A 20,567-nucleotide genomic window follows, 5' to 3' on the forward strand; every position below is an offset into this window, starting at 1 on the left:
CTCGATTTATCTCGATGAGAAATTTATTGTGCCATTTACATCTTGCTTCCCTATTACTTTACTAAACTACCGGATCTCTGTTTAAACTGAAAAAAATAAAATTTAATTGATACCAAAAAGCTTTTATTATTTTCATTTTAAAATTTATATCTTTTTGGCTAAGAAAAATCCAAAGTTTTCATTCAACCAACATAGACGTCAGTCCAAGCAAGTCCCCCCCTTTACAGGAAAAAGAGTCTAATTTTATTTTATTTTGTCAACAAAATTTCAAATTTTTTTAAAGAATCCGCAGCGGTCACTTTCCCCACAGATCTATCTGACTCCTTCCTCCTCTTCCTCATCTCCTTCTTCGTCGTCGTCTTCCTCTCCCGCGCGCGCTCGCAATGCCGCCAACGGAGGCCGACTTTGATCTCCGGGTAAGCTTCTTCAGCTTGGCGCACTCCTCCTCCGATCACACTCTTCTTCACTCCCTCTCTCTGACTCTTGCTTGCTTTCCTTATGCTTCACTGCTCGGCAGCCGTCCTCCCAGTCCGCCTTCTCGATCGGGTGAGTGATTCTCCGCTCTAGGTTTTCTTCCCCGCAGTCGTCTACATTTGGCGCCTGCTCTTGGGAATTGCATGCATTAGGGCTTCAATTTGTCTTGCAGGGAGTACACGTTCGCCGATGCGGGGAATTTGGAGCAGTGCGCCAAGTACTTGAACCAGACGCTTGTTACCTTCGGGTTTCCAGCTTCTCTCGACTTATTCGCGAATGATCCGGTGCGGGTTTACCTTCTTCTGCAGCGTTTTCAGCTTGAATGCTGGGATTTTTGTTGTGATCTGTGTGGTGTTGTGATAGGTGTCGATCGCGAGAACTTGCAATTGCATCTACTCTCTGCTTCAGCAGAGGCAGCGCGACATTGAATTCAGGGAGTCTGCTAATGATCAGAGGCAGAGGTCAGTAGTCGTTTCCCGCAGTGCTTCCTTTTCTTCTTTTCCCCCATGTTTTCCCCCTTCATCTCGTCTGTGAGCTGTCCAATTTTAGGCCGATCTTCAGTTTTGATATGCAAAATTCCTTGAGTCATGAATGCACGGTAAGTACTTTGCGATTTATAGGGATTGACGGTTTCATCAAGCGCTGTTGATTTGAAGCAGCAAAAATGAGCTTGAATCTCGAAGAATATTCACTTGAGAGAAAAAGCTTAGCTTTGGCCATTTGGTGTGGACATAGCTGCTGAAGGAGAGAGCTGGTTGAATGTTTATGCTTTCTGTGCACTTATGCTGATGTATTGCATTTCGATGTTGTAGACTGCTTTCTGACATATCGAGGTTAGAGGCCAAAGTCGAAAGATTAGAGTCACAGCTGCAGGCCAAAGATAGGGAGATTGCAACCATTACCCGGACTGTGAGAATCCATCAACTGTAGTTGAAATTCATGTTACATGAGGTCTTTGGTTGCTGAGTGTATTATCTCCCTACTATCAGGAAGCCAAAGCTACTGCTCAATTTAAGGCTCAAATTGAAAAGCTACAACAGGAAAGGGATGAATTTCAGAGGATGGTCATTGGCAATCAGGTTAGAACAGTTTGAGGGAATCATTGCTGCCAAATATAATATAGTTGAGATGCTTATACGTTTCAGTTTTTTGATATGGCAGCAAGTGAGGACTCAACAGATCCATGAGATGAAGAAAAAAGAAAAGGAATACATTAAGTTGCAGGTTTGTTTATTCCTGTCCTGGACTAAACTACCGGATAAGAAAGGATATGATGCATGGAGTTGGTCTTCTGAGAGTGATCAGAAAGGTTGCTTTCAAGTCTGGATGGATATCTATAATTATCTTTTTCTAATTGCAGGAGAGGCTAAACCAAGTGTTGATGGAGAAGAAGAAGGAATCAAAATCAGGCATGGAAATAATGAATTTGCTTCAGGTTTTGCTGGACTCCTTTTTCTTCTGAATTGGTTGCACTTCAATCAATTCAGTCATTTGGTCCTGAACAATTTGTGTCTTAACAGAAAGAAGGGCGGCAGCGTGGGACTTGGAATGGGAAGAAGGCCGATAATGACTTCTACAAGAAGATTGTAAGAAACATCATGCTCTTCTTTGTTCTTATTTTCGTAGATTTCTTTTGTGCTAACAAATATTTACATATCCTTCTCATGGCCAGGTAGATGCTTATGAAGCCAAAAACCAAGAGTTGATGGCTGAAAACAATGATTTGAGAGCATTGCTACGTTCTATGCAGGTATCGAGACAATAATTTTACCAGTCTTTCTCTCCCTATCTCTTGGTCTTTTACACAATCATTGTATACTTATCCGTGAAATATAGTTAAAGAAGAAAGTGAAAAAAAGAAGAAGAAACTGCCAGCTTGTGTCTGAACCGTAGGGGATTCTCTTGGGTGAACAGGACAGTAGGATGGACAGCAGGGGCATTTTCGACATCTCAATTGCCAATTTCTTCTATTCCATCTAGCAATTTTAAGCATTAAAGTGGGAAGCATTTCCCTTTTATTCCGCAATGGAATTTAATGAGTACTGCATTCAATGTTGATCTGCAGACGGATATGCGTGATTTTTTTAATGCTCCAAATGGACTGACCAAGCAATCTCAATCTGTCAATGGAAGAGGAGAAGCTGATGTCACCCAATCTCCACTGGGTGGAAAGACGGTATTAAGATCTCTAAACTGATATTAACATAATATCTTTGTTATTCTGCATTATGTAACTTCTTTTCATTCAAATGTATTCAGGATGTCTTTGACCTCCCTTTGCATATGGCCAGAGATCAAATAGAAGAAAATCTTCGGAATAAAATGGCTTCAATTAAGGTAGTTGGCATACTTTTTATGGTATTAATTTAATGTAATAAAGTTATGGTCATGTCACACTGCTTGATTGTCTTCATCTCATTCTGAAGGAGCGGATGGTCCAATTGCAAGATGCTCAGAAAGAAGCAGAAGTTACAAGTGAAGCTACAGAGAGAGAGCTTGAACTTGAAGCTCAACTTGTTGAGGCAAGGAGCATCATTCAGGAGCAGGTATTGGATTTTGTTCTTTTGCAGCTTAATGCTTCTTAGATGCTCGCTCGGGATATCTAGCTTTGTCCTTGTAATTATAATCTTTTAGCCTGTGAATTTTATGTTACTGTGAATAGCAGATTGGCTCATTGGGAGGTTCTTAAGAACTTGCTCAGTCATACATAAACGTTGTATCTTTTGTCTGTTCTGATTCTGTAAAGGCCAGGAGCTTTACAGTTTGTACTATTGCCATCTGTCTCTTACTTTAAAGTTCAGTTGTTTTGCGAAAACTTGTGGTCGCATATTTCTGTTTTCTCAGTTGTAGGCCTAGTTGAATGGAACAGAAATCTAACTTGCATGATACTTTGGCAGGCATCCATAATGTCGAAGCATCTTGCAAAGTCTGAAAGACCAAGGTTAGGCTCTCTCTATGTATTTGGTGAATTGCACGTAAGAAGCATCTATCACCACTAGACTGATGTTCGATTTTATATTTCTCACAGGGAGTCGATCATTTCATCTCCGGAGGTATGATCTCATCATTGATCTTACATTTGTGACTTTTCCCTCTTCTGTTACTGTCTGTTGCAGAATAATTGGAATATAAGCATTTAGTTTCCTTCTTGCGATAAACTCTGTATACTTCTTCAGTCCCTTATATATAGACATCTGTTGACATCAGGGGCGTTAACTTGAAGAAGAGAGTTTGAAAAATCTCCCGCTTGCATCAATGTCAACTTAAGTTGTCGTGGATGCCCAGATCTTTCCAGTGACACCAAGGGCTGGGCTGAGCAAAACCCGAACATGTATTATTCCTCTAAAACTAGATCTGATTCGGGGTATCTATTTAGCAAAATGTCTTAGGTAGTGTATCGATGCCATACTCTTTCAATATGTAATGCTTCATCTTGGACAAGTTATTTTGCGTGATATAAGCTTGGTGAATATTCATCATCGTTACTCTTTCCTTTGTTTGTCGACCCAGATTCTGAAGCATTCATTCATTCTCGAGTTTTGGTAGATTAAGCGTCATGAAAATCCTCTTTAATGCATACAGGCTCTACCCGATTTAGTATCTCGATAAGGTCCTCTTTGTTTTTATAAGTAAATTGAAAAAAAATTATTTTGTCAATAAGTTATTTAATTAATTTTGTGGTTTCGCGTCTTTTCTGATCAATTTATGTCATTTTTTTTTATTTTGTCCCCCAGTCGGGTTGTTGCCTGACATTGAGTTCCGGTAAAGATTTACTGGTCCCGTAATTTAAAAGGGACGGTTGGAATTTTCCTATTGCTCTTTTCGTAATTTCATATGTAGATTTCCAATTTAATGCATCAAATCTAGAAGATTTATAAGCATAGTTTGATGTGTATATGCATATGCATCTATATCTATATATAACGGGAAACTGAAGAAATGCATGGAAATATCTTGTCAATACATAACTAGTAAGTGAATGAGTATCCGAGCAATTTAGAATGTAATTTCCACAAATTGGTCTCGACGAACACACATTCGGGATATTGATTACAGTATCGTAATGGAATGAAACATAGGATCATCATTCGACCTGACTCAACGATTCAGACTGTCAAAATGTGCGAGTACTATCGTCGTGATCGTGATCATGATACAAGTATGCGAACGGAGAGTTACTTTATCATGAAATTGAGATATTGATGGTTAAAGTCTATAAAACTGGAAAAATATGGAAAAGTACGCATGAAATAATGAAAAATTAAATTAGGTGGTCTGATAAGGATTACGAGAAGGGGAAATAAAGGGGAATAGGAATCCTAGAAGTCGATTAGAAACCTCTTGGTTTTGAGTCGAAAGACCTGACACTGCTCTTAATTTCTCGTTCTCACTGAGTCTGGTTCTTACTTCCATAAAGCACCTTCAAACAAAGGTAGTTTTATTAATTAAGGGAGATATGTTGTGATATCAGACGTCATTAAATTTCCTAATTCGGATCTGATATGAATTTATTGTGCATCCTAATTGCACGGATTCGAAATTTATATACACAGATAGGCCATTCTCATAAGAACTCAATTGTCAAAAAAAAAAAAACAACATAGGGGGAAATAAAAAAAACAATGGAAGACATTTCCCAGAAAAAAGAAGAGCAACATTTCTCTGTTCTTCGAGGAGAGGGCTCCTACTTCAGGAAGATCATATCAAGGGATCCATCGGTCGGAAGCACTTCGTCGAATGGCTTCCTCTATTTCTCGCCTGGGAATGTCCCGTTCAATTGGGAAATGCAGCCCGGGATGTCCAAAACACCGCCAAAGAATGCCGAATCTGTGCCATCGATCGACCCCCCGCCATTCTTGTCAAATATGGAACTATTGCCAGGGCCCAAAATCCCTGAGGCGTCGAAGGGATCTGGCCCCTTAGGCTGGTCCCGGGTCAAGTTCTGGGTGAAGATCAAGAAACAACGGAACCTTAGGAAGGTCGAGGGCAGGAGATCAGTGGATGGCCTCGAGTGCGCGGACATTCGCTCCAGGGCAGGCTACCGGGAGAACATGCTTCGGGAATCAGGCGCAGAGTTCGTAACGGCTTCAAGCAATTCGAGTTCGAGCTCTTCAGGGTCTTCTTCGAGCTCCACCTCATCTCGAGACTCGCATCTTCATCCATCTTCTGCCTCAAAATTCCACATCTTGGCAAAGGAACTGGTCAAATGGCGCTTTTAGTTGTTTATATTTGCGACGAACCGGTATGTGTGTTATTTTCTTTTTCGTGACAAAATCATCGAAATCGCTCGAGGCATTCGACTTGCCTATTAGATTATCGTATATGAGTGTTATTTACGATTTTGATCCTTTCGATGTTAGCAATTTTCTAGGCATATGGATTTAGCGCATTCGATATGGTCCTGGGATGTCCATTCCATCAAAACCATAAGGTTTTGTTTGCTTTAAAAACTTGAAGCAAAATGACCAAATGGGCCTCAAATTCAAACCCAAAGACCAACCAATCTCAGGGTAGGCCCAAGAAGCAGGCCCAGTAGTGAGTGGGCAACCCAGGCCCAGTCCAGTCCAAGCCATACCGGGAAAATGGGAAAGCGTGCCGACGCTGAAGTATGGCCGTATTATTGGTCTCTCGCATGTTACTAGCGAGACGATAACCAACTGCAAGTTCGCATCGGGTAACAAGGACTAGTCTTCATCGGTCGTCTCTGAGATTAGAACCTTTAATCGTTTTTCCTCGTGTTGGCTGACGTTTAACTAAACCGTCCTCTGCACAATCAGCCGGCTATCGAGATGGAATCGTTACTGCGCATGAAAGGAAATGAGAGCCGGTTTTCCGATGTAAAAGACTCAAAAGACTTTCCATGCTTGACATCCTACTAGCTTACAGTAAGTCAAATTTTAAAATTAGAGCAAAAACCGATTGCTCATGCAAGACGTACGCACTTGTCGGTGAGAAAAATATAAAGAATAAATTGGAAAACAACTATCACGACACCCCTATTCACTTCTAATATTTATTCGATACCCTGTCGTTTGCATGCTCACACCGATCAAAGAGAAAGCAATGGCATGGCATATGCAATAGCATCTCTCGAAGTATAGATTTCTCTCATTTCCATATACAATCCTATCACCATGTGGGACCGCTTCTTTCTTTCTCTCTCTCTCCCTTCATCTCTAAAATCGTGAACCTTGGAAGAACCACTAATGCATGGGAGAAACATGAAACAGTCTGCAACTTGCGTTCCATCTCTATCAGATAATTAATTGGCTGGGCAAGTGTGTGTGCTTACATGTGCTTGTATATATGTGTATATGTACGTGTATGTCGCTTTTATGTATTAATGATGCCGCTGATGAATCAAAAGAGAGTTGGTAGCGCGGTGGCTCATACTTTCATCTGATAACAAAGATGTTTTAGGTTTGAGATTCGATGCGAGATTATCGATACTCTTTTATTAGTTATTAATTTTTATTTCATTGTAGTTATGTTCGTTTTTGAAAAAAATAAAAATTTGATGCCTTCAATGATGGAAGTTCAGAAGAGAGATATTCATATTTGATCCGCTGCGTGATCGATAGTACCAATGCGCTCGTCAAAAACAGTGAAGTGTCCCCTTTTTGAAGATGACCCAACCCAACCGCACCCACCCAAGAAGATCCCCCCTCACCTCACCTTTCTTTCATCGAGCTGTGCAATATTTGTGAAGAGGCCCCTGAACTTAAAAAGTCCATTCGGATACGGTAGATTTTTGAGACGATCACAACCGTGTATCTATATATTAGACGGGGTATGTTTTTATCGGTTATTACTCGATGCTTTCCCTCAAGCGTACGCGACCTGGAATAATTTTCAAGGTCCAACATGTGAAATTAATTAAATGAAAGATAAATGTATCGAATCAGATCTCTTATATCACCAAATTCGTTATATATATAGAATCTTCTTAAATGATTTCTGGTCTACCATATTCGTTCTTGTAGTAGTTACAATTGCATGTAAATTAGAGAGACATTTGCAAATGTATCGAGAAGCCAGCCACACGTTATCATGAAGTCTTTCTATCTCATACCCTTCGGGGTACATGATAACATATGTATCCAATATACATTAGTCGTACTGCATTCATAAACATATCGAGTTTAATATGTCGAACCTTACTGATTATTGCACCAGTCTGCGAAAATAATTTACTGATTATTACACTTTGCGAGCTACTCGGAGTCAGAGGAAGACCTAATATGGAAATAGACAAAGCACAAAGGAAGAAAATATCAAGTAATAATTAGGAAAATGGTTAGGAATCAATGCCATCCGACATGTGACGCTGGATACAGCACACGTAATGTTTAATGGGGTGTACGCCACGTGTCAGAGGTGCGGTGGCAGGTCCACGGACTCCCCGTGCTCCCTATAATAGGAGAAAGAGGGGTTTGGTATACCGTGTCCACTTTTTGCATCTTTAATTAATCATTTTCTTTTTGTGGCCCAAAAAAAAAAAAGAATAATTTTTCTTTCGATTTTAATTTGATTGATTGATTGGATTTCCCCTCTACTGCTTTGTCTTTGTCTCTCCGTCATGATTTTGTATGTTTTGGGCAGTTACTTCAGTTGTTGGATTTTGCACAATGAGAAATACACAGAAAGCAATGTTGGCCTAAACGTTAAATGTCACAAGACAATTGATATAAGTTCCAAGGCAGGTGGTACTGCACTCCCCACATACATACTCGGCACTGATCGGTAGGACAACAGGAAGAAGTCAATGTTTGGTCTTACTTTCCCGAGATAGCAATAGATTCCTATCATTCACAATGAACTGATTGACCGAATTTATAGGCTTATCGTACTTATCGTGTATTAGTAGATTTAGACGGGCTGGAGACTTTCAATCCAACATAAGTGTATACTCTTAACATTTCCACTTCAAACATTTTCAGGTTAGACATACATTTTGCTCTCAAAATGCCAGCAAGCGATAGATCGATCTAGAGACCTAATTTATTCCTAGTATTGATTCAGTGGCTCTAATATATGCATGGAATATGAACTTCGAGTATGAAAAACTACGAAGGCATACCCTTCTTTCAAGAGAATTCGCCGCAGCCAGGCCTAAAGAAAGACAATACTAGCCAAGCTAGGGATACGGGAGTAGGGGAATAGTTTATGAGCCTCACGCATTGTAAGAATTTCTTCTTCTTCTTTTTTTTCTTCTTTTATTTTAAGGTGGGATAGAATAACCCGATTAAAACATTATTATACGTATGTAATGCATTATACGTCCCATTGAGAGAAAGGATAAGATTCTTTTAAAAGAATATCAATATTCGTAGTTACTGATCTATAAAATGTGTACTGAATCGATGACCTTCCATGTAGTTTATTTAATTTCTTTAAAAGCTATGGTGATTAAACTCCTATAATAGGACGCCAAACTTAACTAGGAGTGTGGACCAAATTTTCGCACTTACATATACGGTATACGTAGATCACCTTCATCAGGGCTAGCTGTAGGTACCGTTCTCCTACATCATATTAGTCCTTTAGAATGGCACAATCCGCGACCACTTCAGTTCGGTTTTTGTACTTTGATACGAAGAACAATAGTAGGGAGAGAGTCTGTTGTGCGAGAAAATAAAAACTTTAATTATTATTAGAATTTTGTGTAATTTGTGTGATAGAGATTTCCTTTCATGACTATATATGGAACCGGTGAGAGCGTTTGCCTAAATCAAGACCGAAACCAAAGATGCATTTTTTGGTTTAAAACCAAACACACCCTCCATCTGTTCTAAACCTATTTCACCTGCAACCCATTTTATTTTTTAATTTTTAATTATTGATCAACAATTATCAGCTATATCTACAAAAAAAAAAGATTAATTGGTTTATAGATGACATAATTTTCTTATCGAGCAAAATCTGGCAGTATGTTACTGGAATCACATGAGTTGACCCGACCACCTGTTCCCAGTTACCTCGAACTACATCAGCATGCGGCCGGTGAATATTAAAAATTTCCTAAATTAATACATTGATTTTGTACAATAATCTCATCTCCGATGTTAGTAATATTATTAGTGGATGTCAGACACATGGGGAGTACTTACTTAATTAAGTGCTGGAGACATTGAACGAGGTTTGGATAGTGAAATTAAGAATCAATTAATATGATAAGAAATGCTGACGTAGGGATCGAAAAGGAATTTAATTTGCACAATCCATTATCCCACTCGATATCATTACATCAGTCGATAATCCTTGTTACAAAACAATGGTCAACACCGCCCAGATTAAAAGAAAGAACAAAAGATTCATTGTTTACGTTCATGCCTACGTCGAGATGAAGCCCTAGTTTTATCCAATATATGGTATAGCCCATGGAATATTGTCGAATTGATCTACATACGTTCTATATACATAGGTACGTATATATGTGAATATGTGTACATATATATGAGTAAATGTCTGCATATTGCATATGAAGTATCCCCCTCGGTATATCTGTCGTAATCACAAAAATTGAAGATTTGGATATTAGTAAAATAAAAAAGCTTAATTATTTTATGGTAAGAAAATTGCAAGTCATCTGCCAAATTTAAGGGCAAGTTGCAAATTTTTAATGTGTTGGTGATATCTTCCCCGAGAGATGCCTCGGCATTTTCAACTATATATGATCGCATTTTTCCAAGATACATGAGTAGATTAATGCCTTTAAATGAAGCTTAGCGTGAGTTAGGTTTGACAAATCATGCCTTCATGTTATTATTTACTTGCATAGTTTTCTCGGCCATATAGAGGGGCTTCTAGTTCTAGTTGTGTTATTATAAGATATACATGACAATGCATGAATTGCGACATCCCATCTTGATTCAATAAATATGAGTTTCGCACATGAACATCAAGGTGTTAACTTAACAACCGTAAAAATTTACGAGCTTCGGGACTCTTGTAGTTCAAAACCTTCCCGCCTATGAGCACATGGAATTCGAAGGGTAATTTCAAAATTAAAAAGAAAACAAAAGAGATGCAAAGCAAGTTGCATAAATCTACTACAAGTAGTCTTTTTTCTTTTAAGAAATGTGTGAAGAGAATTTGGTTTTGTTCTCATTTTAGTTCAACAGCTTTTGTGAATATAGGGTTTATATTCAAATGCATCGTATGCCCTCCACACATCCGAATTATCGTCAAGTGTAACGTGATAAGTTTCGAGATTCACGCAGATTTCCATTCCTCTGAATCCTAAGTTAAGACAATTTACATTACATTTATGAAGCAATTAGTCATCTAATGAAATTGATCATCACTTTCTTTCCCTTGTTCATAAATTCGAAATGTATTGCATACAGAATTTCATGGCTTTTTTTTTAATAGATGGGTGCATAACTAATTATAGAATCTGCCAAACCTCAGCTTGTTATATATTGCCGGTAATAATTAGAGGTGAACCACATTCTATGAAATAATTCATGTTATTTATCAAACCATATTTTGTTGAATTTCGTATTTATGCATAAAACATTAAAGTTATAATTTTCCCTGTAACTCAGTACTTCTATGTGTATATAATCAAATTAAAAGGTGAATGAATGGTGGCACAAGATTAGGCTTTCTAAAAAATAAAAAAGAATTTACTTATGAAACAAGTTTTTTATTTCGAATTTTCGCACTCAAATACAAAACTTGAAATTTAACCCAAAATTTTACTGTAAAGAGCTAAAAGTTCAGTCAAAAAAAAAAAAGGCTACGAAGTGTGTTTTACCTAACCCTGATCTCTGAAACGAGCAGCTACTGCTTTGATCGCTATATGGATAGTGTGAACCCATCTGACTTTCAATTTTCAACTTCAATTCTACAATTATGACTTCAATTCAACTGCCTTCACATTCAAATTAATTTGGTACTAATTCCTAAAGCTCTCTCTAATCTACCATATTGTTGTTATATATTGCGCATATGCAGTAGATTTGTTGACCTGCTGCGCCTCTTTTCTTTGTTCGCATTGGATGAGTCGTGCATAACTCATCTGACTCAATAGCCTCGTCCGACAATTTCATAGTCCTGATGCCACCTCGTGATCATCACATGGCTTTAACCGAATTAAATTTATATTGTGGATCTGTTGTCATTCGACTTTCAATCATGAAACTTTATTTCCCTTCGCCTCAGTTTCACTCATTCAAATCTATCTGAGACATCATTTTTCAAAATTTGACCCCGTCTTTTTAGCCTCTTTCCTGTGATACCCTTCCCTCATTTTCTTTTTCTCTTTTTTCCTCCATCTTTCTCTTCCCTCTCAAATTTCAAACCTGTCTTGCTTTTTCCATATTTTCAAAATTTTTCCCCCATTGATCTCCACTTTTCTTTCTAATTTTTCTTTTTATATTTCAATTATTCTGCTTTTCTTTCCCTTTTTTTTCCATCAATATTGTCACTTTTCCTGCCTATTTGCATACATGATACCCTTTTTCATGCCTAATTTACCTATATGTCTACCAATAGCAAGCATTTTGCATTACCAATCCACAAAATTGACTAAATATTGTTCCATATACTATATGCCATCCAATTGTCATATACGAATCTTTTCTCGCTCATTTTTCTTCCTGAAAAGTGTACATTAACCCTCATAGACGAACTAACGGATAACAGTCGTTCTAAAATATTGATCCAAAAAGATCATCTCAACATCAAAGGTGGGCGGATTGATACAATTATGTTGGTAAACGTCTCCTCCTAGATGAAGCAAATCAATAACACTCCCATTAGGAGCTTAATTGACGAAGAACTTGAACGCCCGAAAGAAGGAACTGCATGCTTCTCATCACGAGCCAATCTGCATAACATTACCCGGTAATCTTCACGAACATTATTTAAACAGGAATAAACCATGTCAAATTAATATAATTTTTATGGGAAAAAAAGAAAGAGAAAAATATGGAGAATAAGGGCGTCCCCTTAGGCCTTAGCTATATATATATATATATATATATATATATACACCCTACAAGAGGGGGGGGGGGGGGGTCCTCCACGAGTAATGATAATGAGGAGGCATGTTGTGTAGGAGTAAGGTTGAATTAGTGATTTTAGCTGTGTATGTGTCGATGGATGAACGATATATATGAGCTGTGAGGTGAGGGCCCCTTTTTAGGTGCTGCTTCCATTTCTCAGCAAAAATTAATGACAACAATACTACTGTAGTAAGGGCACGTGCCGCCAGAGGAGAATGCACCAATGGATTCAGGTTGCAGACTATCCCAACCAAAACCCCCCTCAATATATTCATTCTTATAAATATATCCACTATTTATTTTAAAAAATACAAAATTATATGCCCATACATATATATATATATATATATATATATTCTCATTCCCAGCTGGTTCCTAATAATTTGAGCAACCATAATATGTTTGTTTTTTTACCGATATTAGTATATTAGCAGTGTAACATTTACGATTAGTTTGAGAGTATATTGTTTCTCATGTAAAAATGCCAAAATATAATTGCTGAAGTATGAGTGTCAATTTCAAAATAAGCGAAATATTTTTTAGAGATAATAATTAGAATTGTGTGGAAGTTAAAATTATCGTTTAAAATAAAAAAATGAGCAAAAACAACTTTTATAAGCTGATATATTAATCTGTTAAAAAAATAGATATCCAACTGTTAAATTTAATCAAATCATGGTTTTAGAATTATTACTCAAATACTGCTTCTACTAAAAAATCACTGTAAAAATACACTTATCTCACATTCACCGCACTTTAGAACGAACTCTCAATCTCGATGAGCTAGGAGATGATCCTCTAGCTAGCTCATGCTTGATATGGGAACCAATCTTGCAAGAATGGCTTTCTCCCCAGACGAAAAGAAAATCAATCTAAAAAACGACTCAAATAGTACTCCAACGAATCAAGTCTTGAGCTAATTATCTATATCATGTAGAGATCACTTTCTTTTTTTTTTAATTATTATTAAGTATAACAATATGGAATATCATGATACTATTCATACACAATAGACCAATCGACTGTATTCACCATATTACTTGAGATTTAGGTGTCATTCGTCATTTTTAAATCAGAATTTGGACTCTGCCTAGGCACATCAAGTGTTCCATTTTCCTTAGGAGCAAAATTCAGATCCCATGTTCAATCTTTGATGCATATTATGATATCCGTATGCCTTGTGCTATCATCACATCACATGAGATTTCATGACTACATAAATTCATTAAGCATGGAATTTAATTTTCAGATATTCCTTGTAATGTTCCATCAATGTAAAACCTCTCTGGAACAAAATTTCTTAACGGTGATCAAGTGCTTCATCCTCATGGCCGGCTTCGAAATTTTTTTTTAAAATTTCTTTCTCATTTTCTCGAGTGAAATAATATATATCAAGCAGTGAAGCAACTGGAAATTTGAAAACACATAAAATTAGTATCCCACAGAAGCAAATTCAGACCCAACCCCAACTGCATTAATGCACATAACGAGAAACAGTAATGAGGCAGCCCTACACACAGCAATTAATCATCTCACGCACATACACACACAATCTTTATATATATATATATATATATATATATATATATTTCACTACAACCACCTTGAGAAAAAAAATTTCCGATCATAATAAAGGTGAATGAGCTTAGTACATATAATTCATAATAATTAATAAAGAGTACGCGTAGTCCCATAACGAGAATAAATTTAGAAATTTATTGATTATTAGGTGAAAGCAATTGCTAATGCATTACTTTTTTTTTCAAATATTCATTCTTTTTTTGCTTAATAATTTCTCTTTTGTATTATATTATTCCAAATTGAAATCAAATAAACAAAAAAATTTAAAATAAAATACTGCAAAACAACAAACATCTTCCTCCGTCTGCAACTTTGACCCCCACTCTCCCTCCCTCTCAGTTTCTCTCTCTCTTATATCAATGCTGTCTCTGTTCCCTTAACCCCTCTCTGTGTGAGAGACAGGCAGAGGCAGAGAAAGAAACACAAAACAGAGTATCCCATGAGACAGAGAGCTTCTCCTGAAACAATGAGATACATCAGAACCAACAGCCTCAAGCGCCTCTTCTCCCTCAAACGCCGCAGCAGCTTCGACGGCGACGTCAATGGCAGCGGCATCCCCAGCCCCACCAGCCTCGGCACCCGCGGCAAAGATCGGGAAAACTCGGTGCCGGAGATATCCGACCAGAAGAACCAAAATAATAATGGCGATGCTCTGCCTGCCGTGGCAGCAGAGGACCCCCAGAGGAGACCCTCATGGAAGTGCTTCTCCTACGAGGAGATTTACGTCGCCACCGATGGGTTCAGCCCAGGTACTCTGGTTTCTTGAAAAACTCTCGGAAAACGTTTTCTGGGGAGAAAGAGAATGTTTTCCTTTTCTTGGGTGCTTGGTGCAAAAGATGTTCGTTTTCTTTTCTTTTCCCGGTTCGATTGTTCAGGATCAAGAAATTCCAGGAAACTGTTTTCCTTTTCTGCTCTTCATTATCGGCTCATGGAATGGTTCTTTCTTATATTCATTTCCAAATAGGAATGGAAATTCTTTTTTTTAACCTCATCACGAAATATCCTCCACCTGTAATAATTTTTATTCGATTATTATTATTTACTATTTTTTCATGAGCATCATGTTATAAATCTCTCCTTTTCTCTTCGTTCAGTTTTACGATGAGTTCGTGGAGTGTGCGGTTAGTTTATTGGTTGAAACTAATTTTCACTGGCATGTCGGCTTCAGCTATTGACAATATATTCTTTGCTTTTTTTGGATAACTTAGAGAAAATAGTGGGCAAAGGAGGCTATGCCGAGGTATACAAGGGAGTCCTCCTAAATGGGGAGGAGATCGCAGTGAAGAGGCTAACGAGAGGGTCGAGCGATGAGAGGAAAGTGAAGGAATTCTTGATGGAGATCGGAACTATCGGTCACGTTAATCACCCGAATGTGCTTTCCCTGCTCGGCTGTTGCATTGACAATGGGCTGTACCTCGTCCTCCAGTTCTCTTCAAGAGGCTCCATTGCCTCTCTTCTCCATGGTAAAAATCATTCACTTGTACTTTGCATTGGTACCCCCATAGTTTTACCAAACTGCATTTGCATCCCAGTTCTTTTGAAGTGTTGCATTTTCACCCTCATATTAGGCCTGTCTTGCTTTCTGAAGTTTGTCTGGTTTTTCACCTGTGCTTATGGGCCATTGTTTATCCTTTTTCCTGATTCAGTTATTGATCCGTTTTCTCCATAAACCAAAATAAATGTGCGAATTCATAGTCAATGAATTCTTTTTTATGGCTCAAAGCGAACACATTATTTTTTTCTTCTATATATACAGCGCCTATTCGTAAACTATTTCGAGTAGTATATTACTGTACTATAATATGAGGGGTGTCCCTGCAATTAGATTTTATGTGGTTTATTATATTTTTCCTAATTTTCTTTTTGTCCTTGTTTAATTTTTTGGTGGGTGAAATTATTTGGTGTAGATGAGAATTTGCCCACAATTGATTGGAAGACAAGGTACAAGATTGTGATTGGGACCGCAAGGGGGCTGCATTATTTGCACAAAGGTTGTCAGAGAAGAATAATCCACAGGGACATCAAGTCCTCCAACATCCTCTTAACTGCCGATTTCGAGCCCCAAGTAAGCCATTTTTTCGATTCCGGTCTTTAGTTAGCAGCCATATTCCCATGTCAATACGTCTGAATTCCGCATTGATGCCAGCCCAGCTCTATCGATTATTCATTACCACGTAAAGATCACACAATAATTACCGTTTCAAAATTGTGGTCTAACGTCCAATGTTTGGTCATGGGGGTTGTTGTAGATTTCAGATTTTGGACTGGCAAAATGGCTGCCCTCTCAATGGACCCATCATTCAATTGCTCCAATTGAAGGCACATTCGGGTAATTCACTCTTCTCTTTCTTTTGGTCAATTGGGAAGTCGGCACGGTAATGAAACATTATATCGGTTATAAGGAAGGTTTATAATTTAGTATATGGATAGAAATAAAATGAAAGTAGAGGAGTGAAATGTTATTATTCTCTTTTAATTTTTTGATAAAATATTCCAAAAATGATGTGACGTTGCAGTTTCCAAAAGGAAATGGTGTGGCAAAAATATGATATTTCAGATTCCTTTTTTGAAACATTTCCAATTAAATTAAGTCAGTCAATCTTTCATCTCACTTAAAAACATCACAAACGACAAATTCTTCCTAAAACCTTCACTGTTCCTCTTATCTTCAATCAGAAACTGGCAAAAAGGGAAAATAAAATAAAAAATCTATAGTTGTTTTTTCCATTCAAATCACATGCATGTCTCAATTTTTTTTTTCCTTCAAAATTCCGCTCTATTATAGGATGAATTTTTAATAGGTCATTCGTCTCAATAAAATGGCTTGAAAAAACAACCAAATTATTTTGTTATATATAAATTCTGTCATAAAATATAGAGGTGTGCTAATATGACCATCCATCAATTTTCTATAGTTTAATCGGTGCTTACTCATGACTTATTATAAGTTAGGACCAGCAAAAAAAATTTCTTGCGTTATTGTCTATAAAAAAAAATGTAAGTCGATGTTGATTAAAGAAAATGAACAAGCTAGAATCAGACAAACGAAAATTTTACATCTGTTTTAAGTGTCACTGAGAAGCAAAGTCAAGAGATCATAATTTATTAATGATTAATGGTAACTACGATAATAATGATAATTATTGGTTTACGTAATTTTTTTGGCAGGCATTTGGCACCAGAATACTTCATGCATGGAATAGTGGATGAGAAGACAGATGTGTTTGCCTTTGGCGTTTTCCTATTGGAAATCATTTCCGGCCGAAAACCCGTGGATGGGTCTCACCAAAGCTTACACAGCTGGGTACGTATGTAACAACTAATCCATTCAAATTCTTTTGGACGTACGCTATAGTATCTGAAATCTCAATGAATCTAATTAGTCGGGCCAAGCCGCTAGGAGATAAAGCTATTTTAATATGGATTTTTTTCATTCACCATATTTGAATTCGAGATCTTATTTATAGGGAACAGGCGCTGAACCGATTGAACTAACATGCATTCATTAATCCATTCAATTTAATTTAATCTATTTCATGTCCTTCCACAATTGATTTGGTAACTTAATTATGCCTTTTTAATTTAATCTCAATTACTTGTCCTCTTAAGGGGGGAACTCAACATTACTTGTGACTTCTTCAAGAGTTAGGGTAATGTACTTGAACTAATTATATATGTCCATAGGCCATTGTACGTGGTTTATATCGTGAAGTGATAGGGATTTGTTGCCAGAAAACATTTCGATTACGGGCTAGTTATAGTTTTATGACAACGATATACATGCATATAATAATATGTCCTTTATACTTACGGAGAGTATTGGTCTCTTAATAAACCTATCACTTCTGTCATTGCAACTTGCATCTATCACTTGATAAGTTACTCTTTTTGCTGATAAGTTACTTATTATATATAATCCCATGGAGCAAAGTTGTAATCGTAATTAAATGATGTTAATATTTCACCCACTTTGGTTTCATGAGTAACTTTTTTGTTTAATATATATAACTTGTCATTATGAAATATTTTTATATGTGATCGTCCCTCATCAGGCAAAGCCAATATTGACACAAGGGGACATTGAGAGGCTGGTGGATCCGAGGTTAGGAGGGGCCTACGACGTCGTACAGCTCAGAAGGTTCGCCTTCGCAGCGTCTCTTTGCATCCGGGCTTCTGCCACGTGGCGCCCCACCATGAACGAGGTATTTGTCTTTCCATATTTCATAATTTCTTTTTATATATTAATCCCGCTTCAATATGGTCTTAATCTTAATTGTAAAGTATTTTCAGTGAGTTCCATTAGTGACCGACGATATTCTAATCATCAACAAGTTAAACGGCTGTCTCCTTGCAAAAAGTAGTTACTATATAGAAAGAGAAGATTTATATATGCACGTCAATTGTCGACATCTTATAGAGACTATATGAAGATGGTTAGCTGATGTTCAATTCTACCTAACCAAAATCTTATATGTGCCAAAAACGCAACGTATTAAATATTTAGTCCCATGTGATTAGAGGATTAGCGTGCCATTAATTAATGTAATCATTATCGGAGCAGGTACTGTTCCTGAATCTTCATAATTACTTAATAACTTCCTCTTGGAATATTGCCTATCCACATGGTATAATCCATTCAAAAATTCTTCTAATTTAAAATTTTACTTATAATGGAATGAGTCGTTATTCACACAATATCTATGGATTATTCAATAAATGTGAATAAAATTTTGAATTATGAGGATTTTAAAGGACATCATCATTTAGAAGGATTTAGCAATTTTATTTCCTCTTATATTTCAACTAATTCACGTCATGAGGCCACTACTTTTGGAAAATTACAAGGCGGACCCAAGAAATAATTAACCAAATTAGTTTTACCATCGATAAATCAACTGAGGGTTATGATTTCAGAGGAGGACCGTGTATAAGGAGTTAAATGCAATTAGACTAAAATAGCGGGAATCAATGTCATTTTCGATTTATTATGCTGATTTAATTAGGGAATCTAATGTTCCGTTTCAAATCATGCATTGTAGTATTGTTGGTTAATACTTCCAATTCGTCTAAATTATACGCAGAATCTCTCCCGACTTGCAATGCAGCAGATATTTATTACTAGCTCGAAACAATTTAGAATATTAATTACACAAAAACCCAATTGATGTCCCTTTATGATCAAAAGGGCTTGGCCTTAGATCAAATGATCGTGGATTTTTCTGAGCATTTTTCACTCTATTTTCATCTCGTGACAATTTTTGCATCGTATCATGTTCAACAGGTATTAGAGGTAATGGTAGAAGAGAAGACGGATAAAGAGAGGTGGGCTATGCCGGAAGAGGAAGAAGAAGATCAAGAAGAGTTCTGGGGTTTCGAGGATTTAGAATGCGAATGTGATAGCTCCTTCTCTTCATCGATTTCGCCCGAGGACTCTATATCTACTGAAAGTTCCCGAAATTGAAAAGAAAAGAAAAATATAAGAAGATTAGATGCCCAAAATGTTAGTAACTTTTTTGGTTCCACTTGTAAATATAAAATTATGTAATGTTGTATCCTCTTAAAGGCGCAAAAGGGTTTTTGTTGTAGCTAGAAATCAATAGTACCTAGTCCATACGAAGTTATATATAGATTAGTGCTAGCGCGAATATTCGACTGTAATTTTCTGAACTTCTTGTGCGGAAAGTATAATGATAATGACTGCTCAAGTCATGACGTATAATCTATCCAATTATTCATTATGAAATAATGAAGGACTCGTCCTATTATTACATAATCTAATAGATCATCGGAGAAAGTTATATGTAGATTAGGTCGTTGATGCTAGTGCGAATCTTCTAATGTAAATTTTCGTATTTTTTGTGCTTACGGAAAGTATAATGACAATGACTGATCAAGCCATGACATAAAATCTATCCGATTATTCATTATAATGAAGGGCTCGTCCTATTACATAATCTAATTGATTAGTCGAAGTCACCGGTGAAGTGAAGTAATTGAAAACGCACGTCGAGCTATAAAAATCTGAAGTGTCGCATTAATCAAAAAGTTCACTGTTTTCGAATGGCCACAAAAATGTAGAACTGGTGAATGAAAGTTAATAGCTATATATACATATATACATATATATATATGAGTGTATATAATAGCACTTTATTGATTGGACATGCAATCCTGTGACAACAAATGTCGGCAGCACCTGTCACTACCAGTGAAATTTAATGTGATATATATATATAGATAGTGTAATTTTGAATTTAAATTATAATTAGTAGTTTATTAGCCATTCTCATTTTCTTTGGCCAAATTAGCCACTCTCATTCAAATGCACAATCTTTCTTCCCATTTACATTTGTTTTACCCTTCCTAATATCTCTTTACTATAAATTCATTTTATTAATAATATTTACATATTAATTGCTGAATTTATACCATAAACATTAGAAAGGAAGAAGAAAAGTAATTAGTGCAATTTTTTTTAAAAATATCCATTAAATATAA

The 20,567-nt window shown here is 36.8% G+C and overlaps 2 protein-coding genes across 2 annotated transcripts; both read left to right on the plus strand.

Moving 5' to 3' along the window:
• Window positions 1-271: 271 nt before the first annotated feature.
• Window positions 272-3,966, plus strand: LOC116193559 (afadin- and alpha-actinin-binding protein A). Its single transcript, XM_031522303.1, has 16 exons — window positions 272-416; window positions 518-546; window positions 647-758; window positions 838-935; window positions 1,287-1,383; window positions 1,464-1,553; window positions 1,636-1,698; window positions 1,835-1,909; window positions 1,995-2,060; window positions 2,147-2,224; window positions 2,540-2,650; window positions 2,734-2,811; window positions 2,901-3,020; window positions 3,372-3,415; window positions 3,503-3,527; window positions 3,682-3,966. Exons 1-16 carry the CDS (start codon window positions 384-386, stop codon window positions 3,688-3,690), a joined length of 1,128 nt encoding a protein of 375 aa, XP_031378163.1. The 5' UTR covers window positions 272-383; the 3' UTR covers window positions 3,691-3,966.
• Window positions 3,967-14,394: 10,428 nt separating this feature from the next.
• On the plus strand, window positions 14,395-19,785 carry LOC116194390 (probable receptor-like serine/threonine-protein kinase At5g57670). The gene is made up of 7 exons (XM_031523205.1): window positions 14,395-14,818; window positions 15,278-15,532; window positions 15,977-16,134; window positions 16,319-16,398; window positions 17,238-17,373; window positions 18,122-18,271; window positions 19,351-19,785. Exons 1-7 carry the CDS (start codon window positions 14,509-14,511, stop codon window positions 19,528-19,530), a joined length of 1,269 nt encoding a protein of 422 aa, XP_031379065.1. The 5' UTR covers window positions 14,395-14,508; the 3' UTR covers window positions 19,531-19,785.
• Window positions 19,786-20,567: the final 782 nt, after the last annotated feature.

The sequence above is a fragment of the Punica granatum genome, chromosome 2, assembly GCF_007655135.1.
Source record: "Punica granatum isolate Tunisia-2019 chromosome 2, ASM765513v2, whole genome shotgun sequence".
Lineage (NCBI taxonomy): Eukaryota > Viridiplantae > Streptophyta > Magnoliopsida > Myrtales > Lythraceae > Punica > Punica granatum.

Excerpts from the sequence above, each read along its gene's own strand:
- LOC116194390 (XM_031523205.1), top strand. The coding sequence starts at position 14,509 with ATGAGACAGAGAGCTTCTCCTGAAACAATGAGATACATCAGAACCAAC. Across the intron at positions 14,819-15,277 it reads CACCGATGGGTTCAGCCCAG|AGAAAATAGTGGGCAAAGGA; the intron begins GTACTCTGGTTT and ends TGGATAACTTAG. Across the intron at positions 18,272-19,350 it reads GGCGCCCCACCATGAACGAG|GTATTAGAGGTAATGGTAGA; the intron begins GTATTTGTCTTT and ends CATGTTCAACAG.
- LOC116193559 (XM_031522303.1), top strand. The coding sequence starts at position 384 with ATGCCGCCAACGGAGGCCGACTTTGATCTCCGG. Across the intron at positions 759-837 it reads ACTTATTCGCGAATGATCCG|GTGTCGATCGCGAGAACTTG; the intron begins GTGCGGGTTTAC and ends GTGTTGTGATAG. Across the intron at positions 3,416-3,502 it reads GCAAAGTCTGAAAGACCAAG|GGAGTCGATCATTTCATCTC; the intron begins GTTAGGCTCTCT and ends TATTTCTCACAG.